Source organism: Pteropus vampyrus, unplaced genomic scaffold (genome assembly GCF_000151845.1).
Source record: "Pteropus vampyrus isolate Shadow unplaced genomic scaffold, Pvam_2.0 Scaffold195, whole genome shotgun sequence".
Classification (NCBI taxonomy): Eukaryota; Metazoa; Chordata; class Mammalia; order Chiroptera; family Pteropodidae; genus Pteropus; species Pteropus vampyrus.
Genome location: NW_011888976.1, coordinates 1,456,700 through 1,481,471, shown reverse-complemented (window position 1 = coordinate 1,481,471; position 24,772 = coordinate 1,456,700). Strand labels below are relative to the sequence as shown.

Genomic DNA, 24,772 nt, shown 5'->3' with positions numbered 1-24,772 from the left:
TAAACGGTTGGAGAATGATGTTTTATGAAAATGGAAACAAAAAGCTGGGGTAGCAATACTCATACCAGACAAAATAGACTTTAAAACAAAGACTATAACAAGAGACAAAAGAGAGCTCAGTTATTTCACTTTTGGGCATTTATCAGCAAAAGCCCAAAACAGTACTTTGAAAGGACATATGAATCCATATGTTCATTTCAGCATTACCTACAGGAGTCAAGATATGGAGGCACCCTGGGTGTTCATCAATGGATGAATGGATAAAGAAGAGGTGGTATGTATATACAATGGAATATTACTCAGCCATAAAAAATGAATGAAATCTTGCCATCTGTAACAACATGGATGGACTTAGAGGGTATTGTGTTGAGTAAGTCAGACAGAGAAAGACAAATGCCACATGATTTCACTTATGTATAGAATCTAAAGAACAAAATAAACAAAACAAAAGAACTCATAGATACAGAGAACATTTTGATTGTTGCCAATGGGAGGGATGTTGGGGGTGAAAAATGGGAAAGGATTAAGAAGTACAAGTTGGTAGAAAGAAAATAGTTATGGGGATTAAAATATAGTATGAGGAATATAGTCATAATATTGTAATAACTATATACAGTGTCTGATGGATATTAGACTTATCAGGGTGATCACTTTGTGAGTTATATAAGTGCCTAATCACTATACTGTATACCTGAAATTAATATCACATGCCAATTGTAATTTAAAAAAATTTTTTAAAATTATTTTAAAAAATATCTAATAAGCCTCCATGTAATGAGTGCTCACTATGTACTGGTTCCTTTATGTGCATAATTTCTAATCTTCATAATACCCTAAGAAGTAGATGCTAATATCTTCATTTTAAAGATAAACTGAGGCTCACTGAGGATAAGTACTTCTCCAGAGATGCATAGCTAGTAAGCAAGGTAGTTGGGATTCATGTGCTTGTAAGCCAAGCCGAGGGCCCATTTCTCTGATGTCGTGTTGCTTTTTGAGCAATGCAGAGTGGTAAAATAATATGATTTAGAATGAGACAGATATGGGTTTATATCTTGGTTCTGGTATTTCCTAGCTATGTTACTTTATGAAAATTACTTTGTTAGGGGGTCACTTAAGGGAAACGCTCACTCACTGACCTCACTTAAGTCAATTGATGCTGGTTTTTTTTGAAGGATTAAGGATTTAAAATCTGTTGGCTCTCCTTTTTTTTTTTTTAATATTTTAATCAATGATCTATAGAAAAGGTTACTCTTTTTGTATAGAGTTACTCTTTTTATATAGATGTAGGATCCAATGTTTTCTTTTGTTATTCTGGCTAATGACTTAGACATCTTTGGTATTGCTCATTTAAAACTTATGGCCACTGATTGGAAACTAGCTTCCTCTATATTGTAGGAAAAATTTAGATAAGTCTATAAAGTAGAAAGTTGTTCTCAATTCTAGAAGTCCTTGTAGTCTACAATATTGGAGAACCATGTTATTGTTCAGAAAGAAATAAGGTTTCTGGACACAAACAGGGAGGGAATAAAGACAATTCTAATATTGGGACTTTATTAAGTGTTGGTAAAGATTCGCTGCTTTGAAAAAAAAAAAGCTTTAGATACTATCTTGCTTCATCTCACAGTCATCAATGGGGTCTCCTCAAACACGATGAATGCCTGACTACTCAGCCATGTTCTCTGCTAGTTCAACCAGGATCTAAAACAGGATAACATTGGTGGCAGGGGAGGGTATGTTTGAAAGGAAGTTCTGCAACTGGTTCCATCCCTGACCCTCACTTCCCTCAAGTGTAAAATGAGGATAATCCTCACAGGATTTTTAGAAGATTCCATGTGTCAATGTAGATAGTTTAATGCTTGATACTTAGAAAGTATTCAATAAATATAAGTTGCCTTTCCCTTCTCTCAAGGTTTTGGTTATTACTAGAGGGAAGAACTGGGACCCCAAAAAAAAGAAATCAGAAAGAATTTTCTAACAACTAAGGTCATTTGATAATAGATTGGACTGCCTCATGACTTAGCTTAAGCAGAGACAACGTGTAGGGGATGTCATGGGGTCTTTCATTCTATGAATCTAGAAAAGGACAACAACATGAAAAGAGTCAAATGTAAAACAGCCATCTTCTCAGCATTGTCCGGGAACATTAAGTAAGAGTAATCTGAATGCATCCTAATAATTTTAGGGAAATTACTTAACACCAAATAAGAAATATTCAACCTCTGACTATTTTAGGCTTTCTAGTCACCAATATTAACATACACTTCTTTCAAATATTTGTAGTAGGCTTAAATAAAACATTAACTTCAATTATTTTGAAGCTCTTCATGAAGAGGAGAACATTTGGGCATGTTACCCCTAGGTAGTATGCTGACTGTAGAGGAAATCTTGCCTTTCTGCAGTAATACTTCCATGATTTCAGTGTGCCCACTTTGGGCAGCAAGAGCAAGAGGAGTGAATCCGTAGGAGCTCTGTGGATCAGGGTGTGCTCCAGAAACCAGCATTAGCTTCACCATGTCCCTTCTGCCCAGCTTGGCTGCTTCGTGGAGAGCTGTTCTCTCGTTGCTACACCGCAGATTGACATCTGCCCCATGGCTGATCAACAAGGCAGCCATGTCGTAGGCATCATGTAGAACAGCTGGGAAATTAAAAGTAAGGTAAGCATTATGTTCAACAGGAAATTAAGGCCAGCGTGTCCCTCAGGCATCTTAAGGAGCTCTTTTTACCTACCTCCATGTGCCAGCACTTTGTGTTTGGAAATGGATTATATAAACTGAGGCATATATCAAATAATGTTAATAGTGTTTTATATCAATAGGCTATTTGTTTTTCTGTAAGCTATGACCAATTATTCATTGCCTATTGGTAGCCTATGTGGTTGAAAAACATAAACATGAAATTTTTATTTATCATCTTTATGTTTTCAAGAGAATTGAGACTTAAGTACTCAGTACAATCCTAGAAATGCTTATAGCTTCTTTAAAAACAAAAACAGCAATAATTAGGAAATTATTTTTAACCTCATTTTTTTTTAACCAAAATTCTCTAACTGGCTTTTCTGTTATTATGCTGTTAATTCACATTTGGATGATAATCTTTAAGCTTTCAAGATTCTGAAACACATTAATTTATTCATCTCCCTAGCCGTTCGCTAATTATTGGCATCAACTGTGTGTGAGGACTCTTGCCAGGTGCCAGATGCTGAACCAATATGAATTCTGCTCATAACCATTTATAATGTGCCATAGAAAGTACTCTAATTGCTTTAAGACTGGGAATACAAAGTGCCAAGGGTGCTCGGTCTTTTTTAATTCATCGAGCCGGCACTTAGAGTGCCCTTTCATTCTGGAAATACATGTCCTTTGATTTAGGAAATCATTTTCTTGACTTATTTTAATGATAATATACTGCCTCCATTTTGTGTGTTCTCTTTCTAGCATTCCTATTATTCAGATGTTGCTCTTCTTGGATTGTCCTTCCAGTTTTCTTATTTTTTTTCCTTTCCTATTTTCTATTTCTTATCTTCTGGAAGCTTTCCTAAACTCTATCTCCCAGCATTTGTTTTGAGTTTTTTATTTCTACTATCATATTTTTAATTTTCAAGAGCATTTTGTTTTGTTCTTTGATTTTTTTGGTACTATCTGTTATTTCATTAATTTTCATAAATTTCTCTGAAGAAATGAATAATTCTCCACTGTATTTTATTTTCCCTAAATAAACTCTGTCTTCCAAGTTGTTTATATCTGTTGAAGACTGTCCTCAGATAATCCTTGGCTATCTGCTTATGATTAAAAGTTGCGGACTAAAAAGCTGATTGGAAATTCTAAACATTGGGTGGGGCTTGTGGACTGTGGTCTTAACTGTAGGTTGATATGCCTGGGTCATTTGTTGGGGAACCCGTAATTTCACTATCTTTAGTTCTTTCTTTTTGCGCTGATCAAATTCTTCAGAGAAGCCTCCTCTTAGAGGGTAAAGTTCTGCCTGTCAACTTTTAGAATCCTGGTGAAGGAGAAGGGGCAGGAGGTGTTAAGTAATTAAGCCAATGTTAGCTTAATTCCATTTAATGTTTTCAATCTAGAACTCCCACCCTTCCCTAATATCCCTCAGTCCAGAAAACCTTTGTTTAAACTATCTAGAGAATAAATCTATGGAATTTTGTTGGGGTTGGAAGGAGTCTGTCCCAGCAGAGTGGCTTGGGAGGAACGATCTAGAGATAAGACTACTTGTTTCTTAATAGTTTTCAACCAATCCTCCTATTTTAGCTGCCTGTCCTTCACCTGTGCTCCATGTGGTAACTATTGCCAATAATTTTCCTGCTTTTTGATATAATTGTGCTGGTTTTTGCTTTTCTCTCTACCAACTTAAGATTTGGCTTTCTTGTCACTATTCATCCATCTGCTCTCCAGGTTTTAAAAAATCATGCTATTGTCTCCTCTCTTGTTCTTCCCGTTCTTTTGTATCCTATCTTCTTAAGAAAATAACTATAATTTTAGTGAAGACTCAAGAGGGAGCAAAATTAGTCATTTGTATTCAATCTGCCATCTTTACTGACCACTGGCTGCTGCTTCCTACTTTGCTCCCCACTTATATTTCTTACACTAGAATCAAATGGATCAATTAAGGCACCATGCAAAATGGTCAGTTCCTAATTTGGATCAGACCACTTCACAGGTGAGCCTATAGAAGGCTTCTTGAGGGTCAGGTACCTATGCCTGGTCAGCTGGGATAAAGTGACAGTGCTGCAACTATGCACAAAAAGCTGTCTTTGAAATCTATGGTCATGGAGGATACTCAGAGCCACAGACTCTTCTCTAGAGACAAGGTGTTAATTTACCTGTAAGAAGGGGAGAATTGCCTTCAAAATTCTTGGCATTCGGATTGCAGCCATTGAGAAGAAGAAAACTGACGTTTTCTAAGAGGCAATTGCTGACAGCCAAAAAAAGTGGTGTTTCACCATTGTGGGTGGTTTGCTCCCACACACTGGGTTTCGAAGCTGAAATAAATCCATTAGACCACACAGGTTAAGACATAGAAATAAATTCTAAATTTATTTCTCAGAAGTATCAAGAAGAGTTATAAAGGGAGTTTACCTTTCAGGGTTATTTCCAAAATGTTCTTATTTGATTGCACTGCAGCCTTATGCAGAGGAAGCCAGCCTATTCCATCTGCTTCATCAAAAGCAGAATGGTACTTGGTCAAGTGTGACAATGCATCTTCCTCACCTATTCACAAGTCAAATAAAAACAGATTTGCATGTGGCACACTTACTAGGCAGCCCGTGCTATTTCTGAATTCTACCATTAAGGTTAGTGTATGAGACAACAGAATAGCACCACCTTTTACGAAAGACATTTAAATGGCATAGGTCAAACAAGTAGTAAGGCCTTTCATCTAGCATTCCATACCACCAGGGCCTGTGAATTCCCATCATCTTGTCACATACAGAAAAACAGCTCTGTCCATCAAGAAGCCCAGAAGCTCTTTGCTGAGTTGTGCTGAAGTATTTTCTCTCAGGAAATGCCACATCAGACCCTTGACAAACAGCTGTGGACCCCACAGTGTTCAGCATTCGAGAAAACCCGCCTCTAGGCTTCCTGAACTTAGAGGAAATTCCTGCCATTTGTCGTCATTACATCTTACCACAAGTTGAAGGGGCTGGAATAAGAAGAGTACTTAACTGTCGCTATTGTTTCGACTATCTTCTTACAATCAGTGCTCAAAAAGGAATGAAAGCTGCATAGGAAAAAAAAATGTAATTCCAAAACTTAGGAAAGACTGAGATATTTGATATTAAACAAAAGGAAAGGGTAAAGGCAATAGTAGTTAACCAGGAATGAACAAAAATATAGCAATATTTCCAAAATGTAGTGTGACCCTTAATGCATTCCAGGGTGAGGACTATGTCAGAGCCTGGATCACTGCAAGCCCTCAATCAATGTTTGCTTTACTGATTCAAACCTGCCTAGGACTGAAATATCACATTATCAGATGGTAAAACTTAATGGTCACTCTATAATGTCAATGATTCTAGCCAAAATTATTTAAAAATCATGGTTTGAGTTTTAAAAAAATATTCATGGTCAGAATCTGTGCTCAGAAAACACTATTAGCACTTTTTGAAGTAATATTTTATTAAAATATTTAAAAATAAAGTTTTAAAGCTCACTTATGATTATATTGTTTTTAAATCTAGAAATTAAGGACTATCACCTTCCGTCGTCTTTGATTATTCAATGAACCCAGATTGAAGAGAATAAATTTCCTTAGACAATCTGTCCTACTTAAGATTTGGTCAATTAAATTCACTTAAATATTTAAAACTGTACTTAGAGATTTAGTATTGTATTTGTTATGGCTGCTGTGAGGAATTACCACACACTTGGTGGCTTAAAATCGTACAAATTTATTATAGTTCTGCAGTTCAGAAGTACAAAATGGGTCTCAGTGGGCTAAAATCAAGGTGTTGGTAAGGTTACATTCCTCCTGGAGGCTCTAGGGAGAGTCTGCTTCTTTGCCTTTTCCAGCTTCTAGAGGCCTCCCACATTTCTTGGTTCATGGACACCTTTCTCCGTCCTCAAAGCCACATCCTTCTACCCTGCCATCTCTCAGGTTCTCTCTCTTCTGCCTTCCTCTCACTTTTGAGGACTCTTGTGATTACACTGAGCCCACTTGGATAAGCTCTTTATTTCAAGTCAACTGATTAGCCACTTTAATTCTACCTGCAGCCTTCTTTTAAATTAAAAATTAAAAATTACTGGGGTGACATTGATTGATAAGATCAAACAAGTTTCAAGTGTACAATTCAACAGTATATCATATATATATATATTGCATTGTGTATTCACCACCCAAAGTTAGATTTTCTTCCATCACCAAATATTTGACCTCTCTTACCCCTTCCCTCTGGTAATCACTAATCCAGTACACGTCCATGAGTCTCTGTTTGTTGTTTTCAGTTTTATAGCCCACATATGAGTGAAATCATATGGTTTTCAACTTTTTCTGTCTGACTTATTTTGCTTAGCACAATTATCTCAAGATCCATCTATGTTGTTGCAAATGGCAGTATTTAATCATTTCTTATGGCTGAGTAATATTTCATTGTATATATATATATGTACCACAGCTTCTTTAGCCAGTCATCTATCGATGAACATTTCAGTTGCTTCCATGTCCTGGCCATTGTGAATAATGTGGCTGTGAACATTGGGGTGCATATATCTTTGCAGATAAATGTTTTCAGGTTTTGGGGGTAAATACCCAGAAGAGGGATTGCTGAATCATATGGTATTCAATTCTTAGTTATTTGAGGAAACTCCATACTGTTTTCCATAGTGCTTGTACTAATTCGCATTCCCACCAGCAGTATATGAAGGTTCCTTTTTCCCCACAACCTCTCCAACATTTATTATTACTTGTCCTGTTGAGTATAGCCATTCTAACAGTTATGAGATGGTATCTCACTGTGGTTTTGATTTGCATTTCCCTAATAGCTAGTGAAGCTGAGCTTTTTTCCATATGTCTATTGGCTGTTTGTATGTCTTCTTTGGAGAAGTGTCTGTTTAGATCCTCTGCCCATTTTTAAATTGGATTGTTTGTTTTTTTTTGTTGTTGAGTTGTATGAGTTCTTTGTATATTTTGGATATTAGCCTCTTATCAGAGGCATTGTTTGCAAATATATTCTCCCATTTGGATGGTCCCCTCTTTGCCTTGTTGATGGTTTATTTTGCTGTGCAGAAGATTTAGGTTTGATATAGTCCCATTCATTTATTTTTGCTTTTACTTCCCTTGCCTTTGAGGTCAAATTCATAAAATCCTCTCTAAATCCAAGGTCCATGAGTGTAGTACCTATGTTTTCTTTTATGCAATTTATTATTCAGGTCTTTAATCCATTTTGAGTTAATTTTGCTGTATGGTGATAGACAACAGTCTAGTTTAATCTACAGCCTTAGTTATCTATTGCCATATAAGATTACATATTCACGGGTCTCAGAATTAGGATGGGGACATCTTTTTTTGAGGGGGAGGAATTATTTCATCTGTTTCAAGTATGTTCTAGTTTCCTAATTCTTTCAAGTGCTTGCCCAATTCGGCAGGCTTTTTTAATTTTCTTCCATTCTTGCAAGTCTAATAACTGAAATTTTTAACTATAGCTAATTATAATTTCTCTGAAACATTTCATTACTCTTAATCAAAATCTCATACCTTTCAACCTAAAATCATGATTTCAAAGTCAGCTACTCAATGAACATGAAAATTTTTAATCACAATGTTAATACAACAGATAATCTAATGAAAACAATTTCTTTATAAAACTTTATTTAAAGATTATTTTATAGATTATTCCTAAATTTAATATAAAAGTGTAGCAATAGTGTGGTAAAGAGCACAGACTCTGAGGGCAGGATGCCTGACTCTTTACTTCTAGCTCTATGACCTTGAGTAAGTCACTTCTCTGTGCCTTAGTCTCCTCATCTCTAAATAGGGATAATAATAGTATGCATCACACAGAGAGGTAATGAGAATTAGGATTTAAATGGGTTAATATTTATGAAATGCTTAAAATAGTATGGCACACGGTGATCACTCCATGAGTTTGTTACTAAAAAAAATACTGTAGGTTTGATGTACTTCAACATTTCTATATTTAATTATAAAATCTCTTGGGGTTAAAATATATTTACTCAGTTTTATCTCCAGCAGGCAAATAGAGGTCACCGTCACAAGCAAACAGGATTCATCACCCCTGAAAAACAACAGTAATTGTGCAGGGGGCTGAGATTGCTGATCAGCCAGAATGTATTTGATTAGGTGATCTTGCTGTAGATAGCCCACTTCCAGGGCAATTTTCTTACATCAAGGGATCCATGGGGTCCTTTCTTAGTGTTGTCAGAACAACACTCTGAATCCACACCCTTCAGAAAGAGCTATTCTCCTCTGGGTTTAAGTTTACATAATTACTCCTTTTGTTTTGAGAAGATTAAAGGCCAGGCCCTACCCCACAAATCTCACTAAGGTTGAAGATAAACTTTCTGTGTGTCTTGGTCAGATTTATGCATTTCCTTAGCTCCCCAAAGACAAGATGCATTAGAGTTCTCTAGACCTTTATATTCTCATGTATTTCTTCTTCCTCATTTCCAGATTGTATCTTCTCACCCAGATTTGCTGCTAACCTCCTTCAACTATTTTCTTTATTGCTGAATTACTTCCAAATATCTCCTGATTGGTCAGGCATCACGTCTCATAAATATCCTAAATATCTACGGAGCTCCTTGGATTCTGACCCTCTCTCCTGCTTTTGTCACAACATTAGAGTCAGGCTAATGACAAGTCCCAATTGTTGAACACTTATACATTGCCAGGGACATACCATTACCTCTCATCTTTGTGTGCCTTCTGTGTAGTTCTTGGTTTGTGAATATCCTGTAAGCTCTGTTGAATGATGAGCTGAATATCAAAATCATCATTTATGTCTTCATCACTGGTGTAATTATCCATGTGAAGTGTGGACAGATTTACTTTAAAATCAAAATGAATTAAAAATATTTTCCATTTGTGAAAACAGATTATATGCTGCTTCAAATTATAAATGAAATTCAGAAAACTACAAAATTAATAGGATAAAGAAAATATAAAGTTTAGAAAACAAAATATTCATTAAAAAAAATTTCCCATAAACTTAAAACAGTTTTCTGAACTGCCACAGATTCAACATAAATGAGAAATTTCCACAAATAGCCATTTACTTAAATCTTACGCAGGAAAAACAACTTTTCACATAAAATTTAGGTCAGTACCATTGTAAAAATGAAAATGCTCATTTTGATCTATTTTAGACTTGGCTTATGAGTTTTTCTAAGTGACTACAGCACTCATCTAAAACAACATCATTCCTACATACAGTGAGTGTTATGCTGAAAAAGATATTTACTTAGCAAATATTAATAATAAAGATGTTATAGGAATACTTGTACTTTCATAATATGATATATAATAGGAATAGTGGTAGTAAAAACCAATATATTTTATTAGGCAATATCTTAATGGTTTTAAAAGAATATTTCAGTTTTAACATAGAATAGGTTTGATTACATACCAAAGACTTCTCGCCTTTTGTTATTACCTTTAGGACAGCATGAAGTTTTCAATGTTGAAGATTAGCACATGAGAATTTTCATTTATATTTAGGATCTCCACTACCCTGTAATCCCCATTCTATTAATAGCTCTACTATAAATACTTGATCATAAGACAGTCTGGCACATTCTCGTTTTTTATATGTGGCTTACCTCTGTTTGGAAACATGATCTCTTTTCACACCTGCTATATTTATCAAATTTAAGGGATGAAACATTTTATTCCTGGAATAAAATCATTTTGTGGGGGATTGTCCATGTGAAGTGAATTCATTCTCTTCAGTCTCATGCACATAGCCACTGCAAATCAGAATCAAATTTCCACTTGAGAGGCCAAATATTTTACTCTGACCAAATTATCAAAAACGACTGTTCCAATAGTCCTGATTCACTGTGTAGCTGCACCTACATTTTCCTTGGGTCACAAAGCTGCAGCCTGAAGTGTCCTGGGAATTCTAAGGAAGGAATTAACTCCACACAAAGTAACAAAATTTTGACTATAATTTTGTTTTGTTGAAATATTTTTAAATTGTTAATGTACACTAATATTATGAATGCATACTAAATAAGAAAAATGTTAACTATTAAAAATAATGAGACCACTTGGCATTTCTAATTAAATATGAAGCTAATGCAAGAAGCACAACTCTACCCCACATGTGCGGCATTGCCCTCCAGCCGTCTTATTGTTTTTGCATATCAATTTCACTGCTCTCAGTTTCCTTTCCTAGTCACAGGGGTACTGTGAGAAAAAGAATCAATATTTTTAAAGTATGACATAAGGGGTTTAGTTCTGGAATTGTTGTAATATTTTCCTTATTTACAATATATTTATTTGTTTATCGAAAATGTTTGTGTATAATCACTTCAGGTAGGTAAGTGGAAAGCAAACTGTTTCTAAAGCTGAAGAAATGACTTAACAATTGTAAAAAGGGATGCTTTCTGATTTCATTAAATTTTATCCAGTTAGTCTCCCCAAATCTGTTTTCACATACACATCCAAATTAAAAAAAAAAAAAAAGGAAAGAAAGAAAAGTTTTAAAGATTTTTTATATGCTTCAAAGAAACAATTCTTTTACATTTTCCATTCATAGATGTCTGACTGTGATCTCAAGAGTCCATCTAAAAGGCTGTATTATAAGCATGAGTGGTATATTGGGGTGGAGAACAATCCAAAGACCTTTTACAAAGACCATTTAAAAGAGTGACACCAAGATACTTAGTTTTTTACTATATATATTTTGAAGTAAGTGAAAACAATGTATTGTTTACTTCTTTTAGACATTCCTTAAATTTGTCCAATTTAGTCATCCAACTGACAAAGCAATGCAACCCCACGCTTGATCCAATGTTGAGTGGGGAGGTCCGTTTTTAACAACATTGCAATGACAAAGTTAGTAGAATGTCCTGTAGTAGAAAGAGTTCCTTTACGTTCACTTGTCTTGTAGAGGGGACAGACATAGGCATTCAACTTCACAATCTGAGTCTTTTTAGCTTGAAAGAAAAGAAATATATATTTTTGATAAAGGGAAAACAGTACTGGTACTAAAAGAACAACTACAAATCTTATAATAAAATGAAAAATACTAAATTTAAGATCATGATTATGAAAATTGAACATTTTAAAGTTTTTTTCACAGTTGGTATATAGTAATTATGGTTATGAAACAAGAAAGTGATTTCATCTGGTTCATGATCCTAGGTCCAAAAGGTATTGCTTTTAAAGTCCTGATCATTTAGCAGGCAAGAAAACAAATCTCAAAAGGCCTTCAGCGAGAAGGAGTAAAAGAAGAAAGTAAGAAAGAAGGAATAACATACAGCATAGGTAATGGGGGCAAGGGGACACAAAAAGAGAAACACAGCTGGTTGAGCTCTAATACAAGAAACTCTTAACTTAGAAGAAGTTTAAGTTGCTATTTGTTTTCAGTAGGTTATTACTAAGGAAAACATACCAGCTCTTACCTACTCACAAAAAGAATCTATATACAATCCTTGAAAATCCAGATATGAGATATTAGGAGTCTTTGTAAACTAAGGCCATATTTCTCATAGTTATAATTGAACTGCATTAATAATGAAAACATTAAGATTGAGTAGTGATTATGGGTGATTTGTAAATATTTTTATTTATAGTTATTTGAGAATAAAAAAATTAGAGAAAATGAAAGAATGAACCTCATTTGTTCATACTTGTGGGAAAATGATGGCGGAAGGAAAGAGCAAGTTGCTTTCCCAAGGGGACAAAATTGGTCTGCATCCCATATGGCTTGCAATGTCTATGCTTTGAGGCACCTGACTGGCCTCTAGGCCTAGGAGTTTCTTACAGCCTGCAAACTCTAGTCGCTAGCTAGAGACTGTGTCAAGCCTATTTGTGTCTCTGAAAAGTGTTCAAAGGCACTTGAGAATCAAAATATTGATGGGAAGCTTTAGCCTCTGAAAAGTAGAAGTGTGGGGGAGAAGCAAAGAACATGTTATATCCCATGAGATAAGAGGAAAAAACATAGAATGATATTCCTAAAATAATATAAATGCAATACAAAAGAGGGGGAACAGTGTATTTCCAATGTAAACATTAAGTCACTGTTTATTATAATTGAACAAAATTCTAATAGGTTTGAGCAGAGACTTATTTGGGGAAGCAGTTAAACTATCTTTCATTGCCAGCAGCCACCAGAAGCCGGAAGAGGCAAAGAAAGAACCTTCCCCTAGAGTCTCTAAATGGCCCGATGATATTAATTTTGGACTTCTGGATTCCAGAACTGGGAAAGAATAAATTTCTGTTTTCTTGAAAACAAACAAACAAAAACTATCATGATCCTCCCTAGAATGCTAAGAAATTTTGTTAGAGAGAGGTATATTTACTTGGTTTTATCCATATGATAGGCATCAGGTCAAACAGAAGTTTGGGATATTGTTCGGCAAGTAATCCACTGTGAAGAGAAATTGACAAATATTTATTAGAAATAATATGAAATTCGCTTCTTAGAAATTGCAACTTAGACATTGGCTTTTAATATAAAAGAGAACCAGAGATGTGCAAGGAAAAAATGCAAAATAAATAAATAAATAACAATGACAACAATCACCACCAAAAAACTCAAGGAAGAAGCAATGAAGAATTGAGAGAAACAAAAGAAAATTATGGAAAGGCTACGTGGACAAACAGTGAACGAGTATCAATTTCTGCTGTTTCTTAAGTACCATCCGTAAGGCAGACACTATGCTATAACATTTGACCCTCATGATAATCCTTTCTCCATTCCTATTCCTATTTCATAGATGAAGAGTGGAGGCTCAGAAAGGTTAAGTACTCTTCTCACGGTAACACAGCTCTTAAGCACCAGTGTCGGGATTCAAATATAGATCTGTCTAGAAAATGTGGTTTGTTTTCTCTATGCTATATTACTTGTTTGTTTGTGTATTTGTTTGAAAGAAGGAGAGAAGAAAGGAAGAAAAAGATGGATACATATATAAGAAAAAGTAAGTTAAGAGAAATGTCAGTAGAATGATGAAAAATAAAAGAGAAATAATCAAATGAACTATGCACAGATAAGTCTTCTCATAGCTCTGTCTTAGAATTATCTCTGTAGAACCACCTTCTTGGTCCTTCAGGTTCTTGCTTGAGAGCAAAGTCTAACCCCGACTCTGGACATGGAGGGTTGTGTTTATTAATACATTGTTGAAGAGCAGGGCTCCAAGGGAAATAGCTTCTCCCCTTCTCTCTTACCCCTATAGATTTTAAACAGGAATAGTTTTGCTTAGTTTCCTAAGCTGGAAATTCAGTATTTGTTTTAAATATTTATTTATTATGTCATCAAAATACAAGAAAAAGTTTTCCATTCACCAGTAGAAATGGACACTTTACTGTAACTGTAAATTGTTTAAAAGTGAGATGCTCTTAAATATTACAAAACTAAAGGTAACTGTTATAAAACAGAAAAAGCAGGAAAATAATCTCCATTAACTTTTCTCCTAGTAAGACCACTGAAATATTAACTAAAAATTGTTCAGGATCTAAAAATACTCATCAATTGCCCTAGCCTGAGTAATGATTTATGGCAAGAATTCTGTAATTATTTATTACTTCCCATATTCCTTAGAAAAAGCCTTTTGGTTGGGTGAAAAAAAAAAAGGGCAGCAGACAGCTTATCTTACTTATAATTCAGCTACAATTGGAGACGTCTTTGCAGTTAAAACTACTGACCTTTTTCTGTCCCAGCGTGCTCCATCAAGATATAATCCATGGATATAAACACCATCTTCTGGTGCTGTGTCAGATATATCAGAAGGAATAACCTGAAGATAGAGGCACACACTAGTAATGATCTCTTCCCTCCATACTTCTTGTCACAGAAAAAAAAATTAGCTAATCTTTAGAACACATTCAGGGAAACTCCACTACATTATAACTCCTTAAACTATTAAATTTTCAGTAAAATGTAAATGTAAAAATGTATAATACAGTTCTTTTTGAAACATTTTACTAGGTTTTACTGTACCTCATATTAATTTTTGCTAAAATAGAAGAGAAGCATTGGATTGTTTGAATTGAATATTGAGATACATAAAAATTCTATCACAGAGATAGCAAGACAAATACATACTTTCTTCATGAAACTCAAAGAATGAAAAGAAGTCAAATCGCATATAACGGGCTATAAAAATAAGAATTCTGCATATCCTCCTTGCTTAAATACATGACTTTGATGTAATGATACATTGTGGAGTTTAAGGAGTTACTATACCTCAAATTCGTATCCTAGTAAATCAATAGGGATGGTATACTTTCTGGCAAAATTCTGCATAGCTCCAGTTAAAAAGGCTTGAGTGAAAAAGAAACCTGAGAGCCAAAACACGCAAGGTTTTCCTGAATTATACCAGTCCTATAAAGGGAAAACAAAATGCATTATGTTGATTTTTTTCCACTTACACAAGTGTCACTTGACATACAATTCCTGATTCTGGTTTTCGTGTGTGTTGCCCACACTTTCCATCACAGGACTCTTCCCTGACACTAAACACACAGCCTATATATTGGCTCTCCTACCTCTTTGCCCTTCTAGTTACTTTTCTTGGAGAATTCTCACTTATTTTAATATGAATCTGAATAAAACAAAATTTGAAAGATTAAAATTTTCTGCAAAAAGTTAAATGTAAATTATCTGGGGATTATATTACTTAATCCCACTCAAAAGCAACCATATTTAGAAATCTCATGGATTGTCTAACTGTAGCCCTCATGTGTTGATTCTAGTTCCTTAACCTTCTTAAACTCTCTGCCTCCATGCCCACTGCCCCGACTCCGGTTTAGATATTCATAGTCTTCTCTCTGTATCAGTGTGTACCTCCTTGCTCCTTCCCTCTCTCTGCTCAATACATCTATAACGATGCTGCTAGAGTTAGGTCACCATGAATGATTTCGATCAGGTTTAGCATCTTGCATAATTCTTTAGTGACCTACTACTATTCCACCAAATTAAAGTCTAAACACATTTTAGCTTCCTATTCAAGATAGTTCACAATCTGGCCCCAGTTGTATTTCCAGTTCTATCCTTTTCAATTCCCCTTCAAGCATCTTACATTATAATCAGAATGCACCATTTGCAGGCCTTTTCTTTGCACTGGGTGGACATTTGTTTTCTCTGCTTATCTTAAAAGTGAAACTATTCTTATGTACCTCTGCCGGATAAACCCTCCTACACTCTCAATTGAAGCACTTCTGGTGGTGGTACTCTACCTCCTGGGGTGGGCATGTGATTCATGCTTAGCCAATCATACCTCCAGTCATAGTGATTGATTCAAGAATAGACATACGACCCCATCAAAGCCAGAAATGCCAAGACTCTTGATGGGACTTTTAGGGGAAAGGCATATTCTCAGCTCTTTGAAGTTGTGTGGATGTGAGGCCAGAGTTTCTGTTGCTATCTTGCTACAATCAGATGAGAACCTAACTGAGAATGGGGTTAACCCACAGAGACTAGAGCCAAGAGATAAAGTGCAAGAAGCCAGGATCAGGTAACCATGTCTTTAGCCCAGCTCAAATCCTGCCTGGAGCCAATATCCCATACTAATTTTTCAATTACACAAAGGAACAAACTTTATTTTTGCTTATGTCAAAAATTTTACAACAGAATCCATTTTAAATTATATAGTGCCTTCCATCTTACAGCTATCTCTAGGTCCTCTACCTTTTTTTTTGCAGTGTCCAAAACCATTCATCCTTAGACCCCATTCAAATGCTACCTCATCCAATAAATAAAATCTGCTTTCCTGAGCTAAAAGAACTCTCTCCATTCTTTGAATTCCTAGAGCATTTCACATGTTTGACTTTTATGACATATCCCTTACTATGTTGTATTAGTTTTTTTCTTGGATCTCCTTAGAGGCTATTGGCAACTTGAAGGCAACTTGGCATCTTTGTCTAACAAGGTGCTTTGGGCAAAGTAGGGTCTCAATTCACATTTGTTGACTGAAAAGATGAATCAATAAAATGAACCTTATCTCATAGAGAGCAGCACACTACGGGAAGAAGCCAGCTTTGCTTTCTGGGAGGAAGGGAACAACCACTGCTAGAGATGATGCAACAGTACAAGCTATTAGATCAAGAAGAGGTAGAGAAAGACGTGAAGTTTGACAAGGGCACAAGCCATGCAGAACCAGCACTAAGCACAAGAAAGCTGTAAAAACCTAGAAGGCAAGTGTATAGAAAATTCCCTTGCTCACTCATGAGTGTCTGGGTCAGATACTTATATACAATCTCTGAATTAGCTACCATTAACTGAGTGCTTAGTACACATCAGGCTCTATGCTAAGCACCTTATATGTATCATCTAAATTAGTCCACAAAATAACTCAGTGAGTTAGGTATTATTCCTCCCATTCTATAGTTGAGGAAACTGGGTGCAGAAAAATGAGTATTGCTCAAATTCACACAGATACCATCGGATCCTGAATTTAACCTGAGATTATAGCCAGTGTGCAAAAAAAGCTTTAAAAAAAGGTATAGGAAGGAAAAAGGGAAGATAAATAGGGTGAATGGTGGACGAGAAATGAGAAAAGGGTAGAAAACACCAAATGACTCATTTGCTTTTAAAAAATGTATTGGGGTAACATTGGTTAATACAATTATATACGTCTCGAGTATACAATTTTATTACATCATCTGTATAATACATTGTGTGTTTGCCAGCCAAAGTTCAATTTCCTTCTGTCACTTTACATTTGACCTCCTTTACCTTTGTCTACCACTCCCCCCTTCCCTCTAGTAACCACTAAACTGTTGTCAGTGTCCAGGAGGCCAGATGACTCATTTGCTTAATTTATTAACTCTAAGAACCATTAGGAGGTGAATTCTAGAGTCTGGGAGAAAGGAAGATAATAGGGAAATTGTGCAGCTTCTGTAAGGTAAGAGGACAATGGGGGAGATCCATTCAAGGGAAGATTTGTGGTAAAGGATGGTAGGTGCTCAATAATAAATGAGACCTTTCTTACTCATTCAGTTGGAATGATTTCAAGGGGAAATCCAAATTTCAGAAAGTAGAGAGTTTGATGTGAACTTTATCTTAACAACAACAAAAGGGATTTGTCCTGGAAACTATCCCAGTTGGCACCATGCCAGGATTCCTCTAGAGGATCAAGCTAAAGACTCTTGAAAGCCCTTCAGGAACAAAATATATACAGAAATGTAAGCAGAAATGTATACAAAATGTATACAGAAATGTAAGCAGCTCCAAAAAGTTTAAGAAAAGTTTGGGGAAAAAACTGGAGTATTAAAAAAAGAGAGTAAAATCGTGGCAAGGGGAGGATGGAATTAACTATATGTCAGATGCTTTTGATAAAGGATAGAAAGGAGCTGGTATATAGAGGAAGAAATCAAAGATATGTTGTAGATGTGGCTAGGAATCAACTACGTGTACACACTCTCATCTATCAAAGTAGTAAAGATAAAAATGAACACTAATTACTGAGAAACAGGCACTCATATTCACTATTGATGGGGATACAATTGAATAATTTTTCTGGAGGATGATTAGGTAATGTATATCAAAAGCTCTAAAAACAACCAAATAGAATCAATTAAGTCATTAAAAGAATAAGGTATTACTGACCAAGAGGGATTTTTCTAAGAATACAAAGATGGTTTTACATTTGGAAATATAGTGATAAAATTCAAGGCAATAATAAGCTAAAGAAGGTAAAAAGTGATATCATCAGCAATAAATACTGAGAAAGCATTTGATAAAATTCAACAATTTCTGATTTTACAAAAGAATAGTCTGCATTTACTGAAAGTTTACCACATATCATGGACTGTTACCTTATGAGATAAAAGTGCCCATTTTATGGATGAGGAAACTGAGGCTAGTAAGTGACAACTCTTCTAGAGTCTAAACACTTAACATGCCTATTCTATATTGTTTGTTTTGTTAAATGTTTAATCTACATTAAAAAAGCTCCTATAAATTAATTTTTAAAAAATAGTCCAAAAGAAAAATGGCCTAGGAGATGAACAGACAATTCACAGAAGAAAATACAAACGGGCAGGCTCAATAATAAATAATCAAAGAAACTTAAATTGAAATAATAAAATTGGCAAAAATTGAAAAGGGATGTATAAGAAAGCCTGTCTCTCCCCATCTTCACAAGCACGATCTATTTTATGGTGAAACAAAAAAAGCTTTTATATAACAAAAAGGCAACGGGACACTGAAAGGTCATATGCCTATGTGAATTTCCAAAAAGTATTTTTGGGGCTCTCCCAACCCACTACCACTGCATAAACATCAACCATAGGATAGGGGTGAGCTGAGGAGTTAGGGAGGAGAAAGTACCTTGCCCTTTGCTGGCTTTTCTATGCCCTGAACATCCTTTATGTGTGTGTTGGAGGGTGTGGGGCAAGATTTCAAAACACTCATCCTTTTCCTAGTTCTATGAGATAAGAGCTACTAAGAAACAACTGATTTTAGACAATCGGCAATTATTGATAAATCCAAGCCACAGGCTCTTTTTGTGATTTATCATCAGTATTAAAATCATAAGGCCATGTTTGAACCACAAACTTAGAATCTTCAAAAATATAAATGTCACATATTACTTGGGTTTAGGTAAAGTAAAATTTAAACTCTTTACTCAGTATTTTGAAACGTGTAATTTTTAATATTCTGAAATTTTGGTTAAATTATCATGAAACTACTAATCACATTCAACTCAGAGACATTCAAGTAACCATAGCCAATTTCTAATGTCTATCCAGTCAACCAAAAAATAAAATTGTATATATACATATAACATATAATCTTTTACCTGTAAAAAGTTCAACCGGGCTAGAAAATCTGTGATGTAACTTCCTAGAGGTTTAAGACTTGGGTATGATCGTTTGGCCCATATTTCTGGAACTTTTCCAAGAAGCAAACTGCCAGAGAGTGCCTCCAATGCAGAATCCATTACAACCACACCCCTAATAGCCTTTTCAAGGTCCCGTAAAGTGTTACGTACAGTTTTAATTAAACTGCAAGGAAGCAAATTATGTCATCAACATATATATGAAATAAATATCAACATAGTGTCTCTCTTCAGAAGAAATAGCAAGAATCTCATTCACAGCTTCATGAGGGTGTTTCCCAAAGTATGGTCACCTCCCACTTGGTAACGTAATATTAGGTTATATTTAGATGACCATTTTTCATTTTAATAATAACAAATATTTTTAAATATAGAGAGTAATATAACTAGCCTTCTAGGTATCATTTAGGACCAGGCTAACTTAAGCAGAGAATGATTTATGGAAAAATATTGCATAAATAATGTTACAGGTGGCATGCAAATATGGAAAAAGTTATAAAGGTGTTATAAAGGTGTTATGCAATGGTTGAAACTTGAGAAACACTGTATTGAAACATAAAATGTATATTCATTTATGCACTTTCAAGTACTTTGCTTCCTACTTAGTCCAAACTGCTAAGAACTCCATAAATATACCTGATATGAGGGTTTTAGGCTAAAAGCCTAAGAACTGAGGGGTAATATGTTACTATATATAAATATATATGGTCTTTGTGTAAGAAATACTGAAGTTATCATAGTGTTTTAATATCTTTTATTTTAAATGTCGACAAGTCTGGAAACCCAAATAAACTTGGAAATGCTTTAGAAAATTCAGAACGAAAACAGTTCCTTAAGCCAGTAGTGAATTGTAGAAAATTCAATTTAAAAAATTCAAAGCATATAATTGGTTTGCTATCATGGGGTATCTAATAAATCTAGATTGAACTCAGGAAGAAAAGGGAAGTGTATATATGTCAAATGGGAGAAAAATGTCAGAAAATGTGACTACACATAGGCCTAGTTAATGCTCTTTCCATCTTACTTCCTGAAGGGAATAGTAGTGAACAGGTGAGAAATTCTGATTAATGAACATTTAAAACCAGATCTCTTTTTCATTGTCATTTTTACATTATAAAAGATATCCCCATTTCTAGGACAGTAGGTTATGCAATTAAGTTACAAATTAAAAAGGGGGAAATTCTAAAGAAATGGCAGGTTTTGATAATTTTTTCTTAAATTAAGTCAATACCAATATGTCTTTTTATCAACTTTGGTTGGTCACCTTCTGAATCACTGGGGATATAGGTCCTTACTTGTTAAATCTCTCCATTTCTTGTACTAACACAGTATTCATGCTCTCTTCATATCTTACGGGATACTTCCACAGGGCTGTTTCAATGTCAAAATCACTTGGTAGCTAAGAGAATAGATTTTAAAGATCACATATTATTCTCAGATTAGTTTCATGAAGCTATAATATCACTAATAGCCAAAACTGGGCAGTTATTATGTGATAGGCATTGTGCTAACTGCTTTCTATACACTATCTCATTTAATCCTTACTATATCCTCTTAAGTGGCCATTATTATCTCCATTTACAAATCAGGTCATTTAAGCACAGATAGGTTAAGTGACTACCCAAGAGCACACAGCCAAAAGGTGATCTGTATAAATCCACAGGTCTCTAACTCCAAAGCCCATGCTCTTTACTATAGGATAAAGCATTTTGTAGAAGATATACATTTCTGAAAAGTTGTGTAATTTTCTTTTATAAATTGAATCCTATTTTCCATTGATGAAACTGATGTATCATTTCATAACTATTTTATATTTATTTTCAATCAGTTATCAACTGACTCTGAATAGCTTAGCTTATGCCATAATGTGTGAATGTCACAGGGTTCTAGGGCATAGGGGGAGAGAGGCCTTTAAGTCTGTGATTTCTATGAATCCTCAAGAATGTTTGAGAAGTGATAAAAGGGACTTTGAGACTGATGGTAAAGCTACAAAACATTGGAATTCACACTCTTTAGGGGGTAAAAAAGTTTCATAATTAGGGAAGTCCCAAACTAAAAAAGTTGAGCTGCCCAGAGTGTCCCCAGGTGATGGGCCCTGGGTAGTGTAAAAGGATTCTTCCAAGTTGCAGTAAGTGATGTCACTCAAGAACCCTTTGGCTTAACACAACCCCTCTACCCCAAATAAATCCCAGATTCCACTGCCAGGTAACTTCCTGTTAGGGATCTTGTAAGAGCCACCATTCTTGCAAGGGTGGGAACCTTTCCCTGGAGATAAACCACAGAAACAGTAAGCGGTCAGAAGTGAGAAGAGGCAAACAACAGAAGGAGCAGTCTAGAGAGGAGGCTAGTTTGCTTTTACACTGGGGCCATGGGCTCAGGGGCAGTGCTGCTTCTCTCTCTTCTCCAGTGGCTGTAGCCTGGTGTATGGTGAGTAGGCTCTTCTTAAAGAGTGGTGTCAGGCAAGGCTAAGGAGTAGTGCTGTCCATGGGCTTTCAAGGCAGATGGACTATGGGTCAATTCCTGCTATGTTAGAGTACCTAAGACTGAAATATTTAACCTGGAGGAGAATTCTGAATATCTGTGTTTGGGACTATAATATTTTTAAAGTTACATTAACAGACGCACAAAAAGATGAGACTAGAGAGTATCGTTCCACTGTATCTAGTAGGACTAAGTATATTGGGCTGTATTATGGAAAAAAAAAAAAAAGCTCTAGCAGCTAGTTTAGTGCTGATCTTATCTCCGTATGCCTCCTCACTTCCTAAGGTATAGATTAAAAACTATTCACTACTTGATCCAGCAAGTTCAGACCATTTCTTACATTTTTTATAAGTAGGTCTATTATCTTTGCTTAGAAATGATAATAAATCATAGTTCATTAGCTTATACACAACTACAGTTACTAAGAACTTACTATGTGCCAGAAATTATGCAAAGTACTTTAAATTCATGATCTCTTTAATGTTCATGAGAACCTTATCACCACTCTACAGATTTGGAAACTAAAGCTCAGAAAGGTACAGTATCTCACTCAAGGTCATAATGCTCCTAAATAGTTTTCAGCTCACCATTTCAGTACCATTTTGATTTACATTATAAGCAACATATTTTAAGCCCAAGATTACCTTTTGGAGAATATCTTTGGTAATTTCAAATAGAATCTGGTCAGTACTTCCTGAGGATCCTGTCTGTTTGGAGCCTCCCTGGGTGAGGAGCAAGGACTCAAAGAGGATCTTCGTTTGTTGAAGATCTTTGGAGATATCAACATTTTCATGTAACCCAAATATCTCAGGGTGTTGAGTAAATGGAAGTTTCTACAGAATAGATTAAGCAAGCATCACATTTTCATGGGATACATTAAACCAAAAATGTTTAAAATAAACTAAACAAACAATAGAGGAATCAAACTTTTCTAATTTTTGATAATTATTATAAGCAAATTATATTGAAAATTGATTGAAACCATATTTATCTAAACCTATACATTACCAAGGAATATTTCACTATTTGCTTTTTAGAAAAATTACACTTAAATCTAACCCTATTTTCAGTGACATAAGTTACCTTAATGAATTCAATGTAATCATTATAGGTGCCTTTGGGAGGTGCAAAATAATTTCCACTAGGAGAAAACTTATAATGAGGGTTTTCAATTATGTGTGGATTATAAAAGTCAGCCAGCATGGTTAAGAGGAGACGTCTGTCCCAATCATCTGTCACTCTGCCTCCATAGTTACACTCCCCAGTCAGGTAAGAGATAGCTTCAAATGGAATTGTGTCGTATTCATTTATAAATAACTAAAACAAAGGAAAAATAAAATGAGAAAAACAAAGTCTTTCACTTTATTTCCATTTTAAGATGGCATTAAATATCTATCTGTCAATCATATATCTATACACACAGAAATGGGGTTGAATGAATTATCCTCATGAGTTGTCTGAGTGACTTTTATGAGGCCCCATGTCATAAAGGCCCTCACCACAACGAAGAAGCAGAAAAACATTAACATTCTGTGGTAGTCTGGTTGGATTTACATATTTGGTAAAATGTAACAGAAATAATGGGAAAAGTATTGGAGTTGGACAGAACTGAGTTCAAATCCTACCTCAATGGGCAAGTTCACTTCTTAGCTTTGGTTTTCTTAAAAATAGGGATAATACCAACCTTACAGGGTTGCTGTGAGGACTAGAATTAATATAAGTCATGTGCCTAGTTCAAAGTCTGAGTTAGGATTTACAGTGGATATATATTCTTTCTTTCTTTCTTTTTTTGGAGGGGGTCTGCTGACCATTTGAATATCTTACATTGTGAGTCTACAGAAACTGAAAAAGCTGGCCACTCACTTTTCCAGCCTCCCTTATAGCTAAATTCTAGGCCTGTGACCTGGGTGTGGAGAAAGTGAAGAAGCAGGAACAGCGAAGAATCATTTTTAATAGACTCAGATGCATCCTGGATTGAGCTGGGGTTTAGAAAGTGAAGAAGCAGGAACAGCGAAGAATCATTTTTAATGACATCAGAGGGCCTGTAGTAGACGAGTGTGTGTGTGGCAGGTATGTGAGCTGCGATGTCTAATATTCAGCAAGGGTAGAAGGGGTTCTCTTACCAGACATGGTGTGATTCTAGATAGGACTCTGGATGCCTTGGCTTTCCAGCTGTCTTGGTGATTCTGTGACCTACCCAATATTCTTTCAATAAATTCCTTTTCTATGTAAAGTTGACAGCCTGTTTCTGTTAACTGACAGAGCTAGACTATAGATTTGACTTAGCGGAGGAGAACAGTAGAGGATAATGAGGACCCATATAAAGCCAACACTGAGGAGGGCTCTGCAAAAAGACAAAGAACCAGGGTCCTTGATGACAAAACTTTTGCTGGATCAACCAGCTATAGAGCCTGTCCTTCCTCTGCATTTTTAAATGTGCGATAATAAGTTTCATTATGGTTTAAGCCAGTTTGAATAAGATTTTTCATTATTTGCAGTAGGAAAAAAAAAATCCAGATGAAGATAACGCTTCATTAAACCACAGTATAATTATTACTACTATCTATCCACCTATTAGTAGTGTTGTGATAATTGAATAAGTTATTCTAACCAAAAGGCCTGATATACAGTTATCCTCCATCAGTATTAGTTCCTTTCTAATTTTACCTGTAGTTGTTGAATACTGATGCGTAAGTCTGATTCATTAAATCCATATGGAATATTCCAACCAAGAGGACCAAATTTCTTTCTCTCTTGTACAAGGGCATGAAAAAAACAAACTCCAAACAGCAACTTCTCCCATGCCTTTCATATAA

At 35.3% G+C, this 24,772-nt stretch overlaps 2 protein-coding genes across 2 annotated transcripts in view; both read right to left on the bottom strand.

The window, feature by feature from the left end:
* ASB14 (ankyrin repeat and SOCS box containing 14) overlaps positions 1-9,495 on the bottom strand; it is a 17,427-nt gene extending 7,932 nt beyond the window's left edge. The window contains exons 1-6 of the mRNA XM_011371793.2: positions 9,374-9,495; positions 5,676-5,730; position 5,529; positions 5,088-5,219; positions 4,832-4,990; positions 2,390-2,635 (exon numbers count right to left, since the gene is read on the bottom strand). Coding sequence (XP_011370095.1) covers positions 2,390-2,635; positions 4,832-4,990; positions 5,088-5,219; position 5,529; positions 5,676-5,730; positions 9,374-9,495 — 715 coding nt within the window. The remainder of the gene's footprint in view (positions 1-2,389; positions 2,636-4,831; positions 4,991-5,087; positions 5,220-5,528; positions 5,530-5,675; positions 5,731-9,373) is intronic.
* Positions 9,496-11,436: 1,941 nt separating this feature from the next.
* DNAH12 (dynein axonemal heavy chain 12) overlaps positions 11,437-24,772 on the bottom strand; it is a 228,350-nt gene continuing 215,014 nt past the window's right edge. Inside the window, exons 69-76 of the mRNA XM_023537644.1 lie at positions 23,040-23,273; positions 22,601-22,789; positions 20,771-20,874; positions 19,437-19,641; positions 14,879-15,016; positions 14,338-14,429; positions 12,996-13,063; positions 11,437-11,627 (exon numbers count right to left, since the gene is read on the bottom strand). Of these exons, the coding sequence (XP_023393412.1) occupies positions 11,437-11,627; positions 12,996-13,063; positions 14,338-14,429; positions 14,879-15,016; positions 19,437-19,641; positions 20,771-20,874; positions 22,601-22,789; positions 23,040-23,273 (1,221 nt within the window). The remainder of the gene's footprint in view (positions 11,628-12,995; positions 13,064-14,337; positions 14,430-14,878; positions 15,017-19,436; positions 19,642-20,770; positions 20,875-22,600; positions 22,790-23,039; positions 23,274-24,772) is intronic.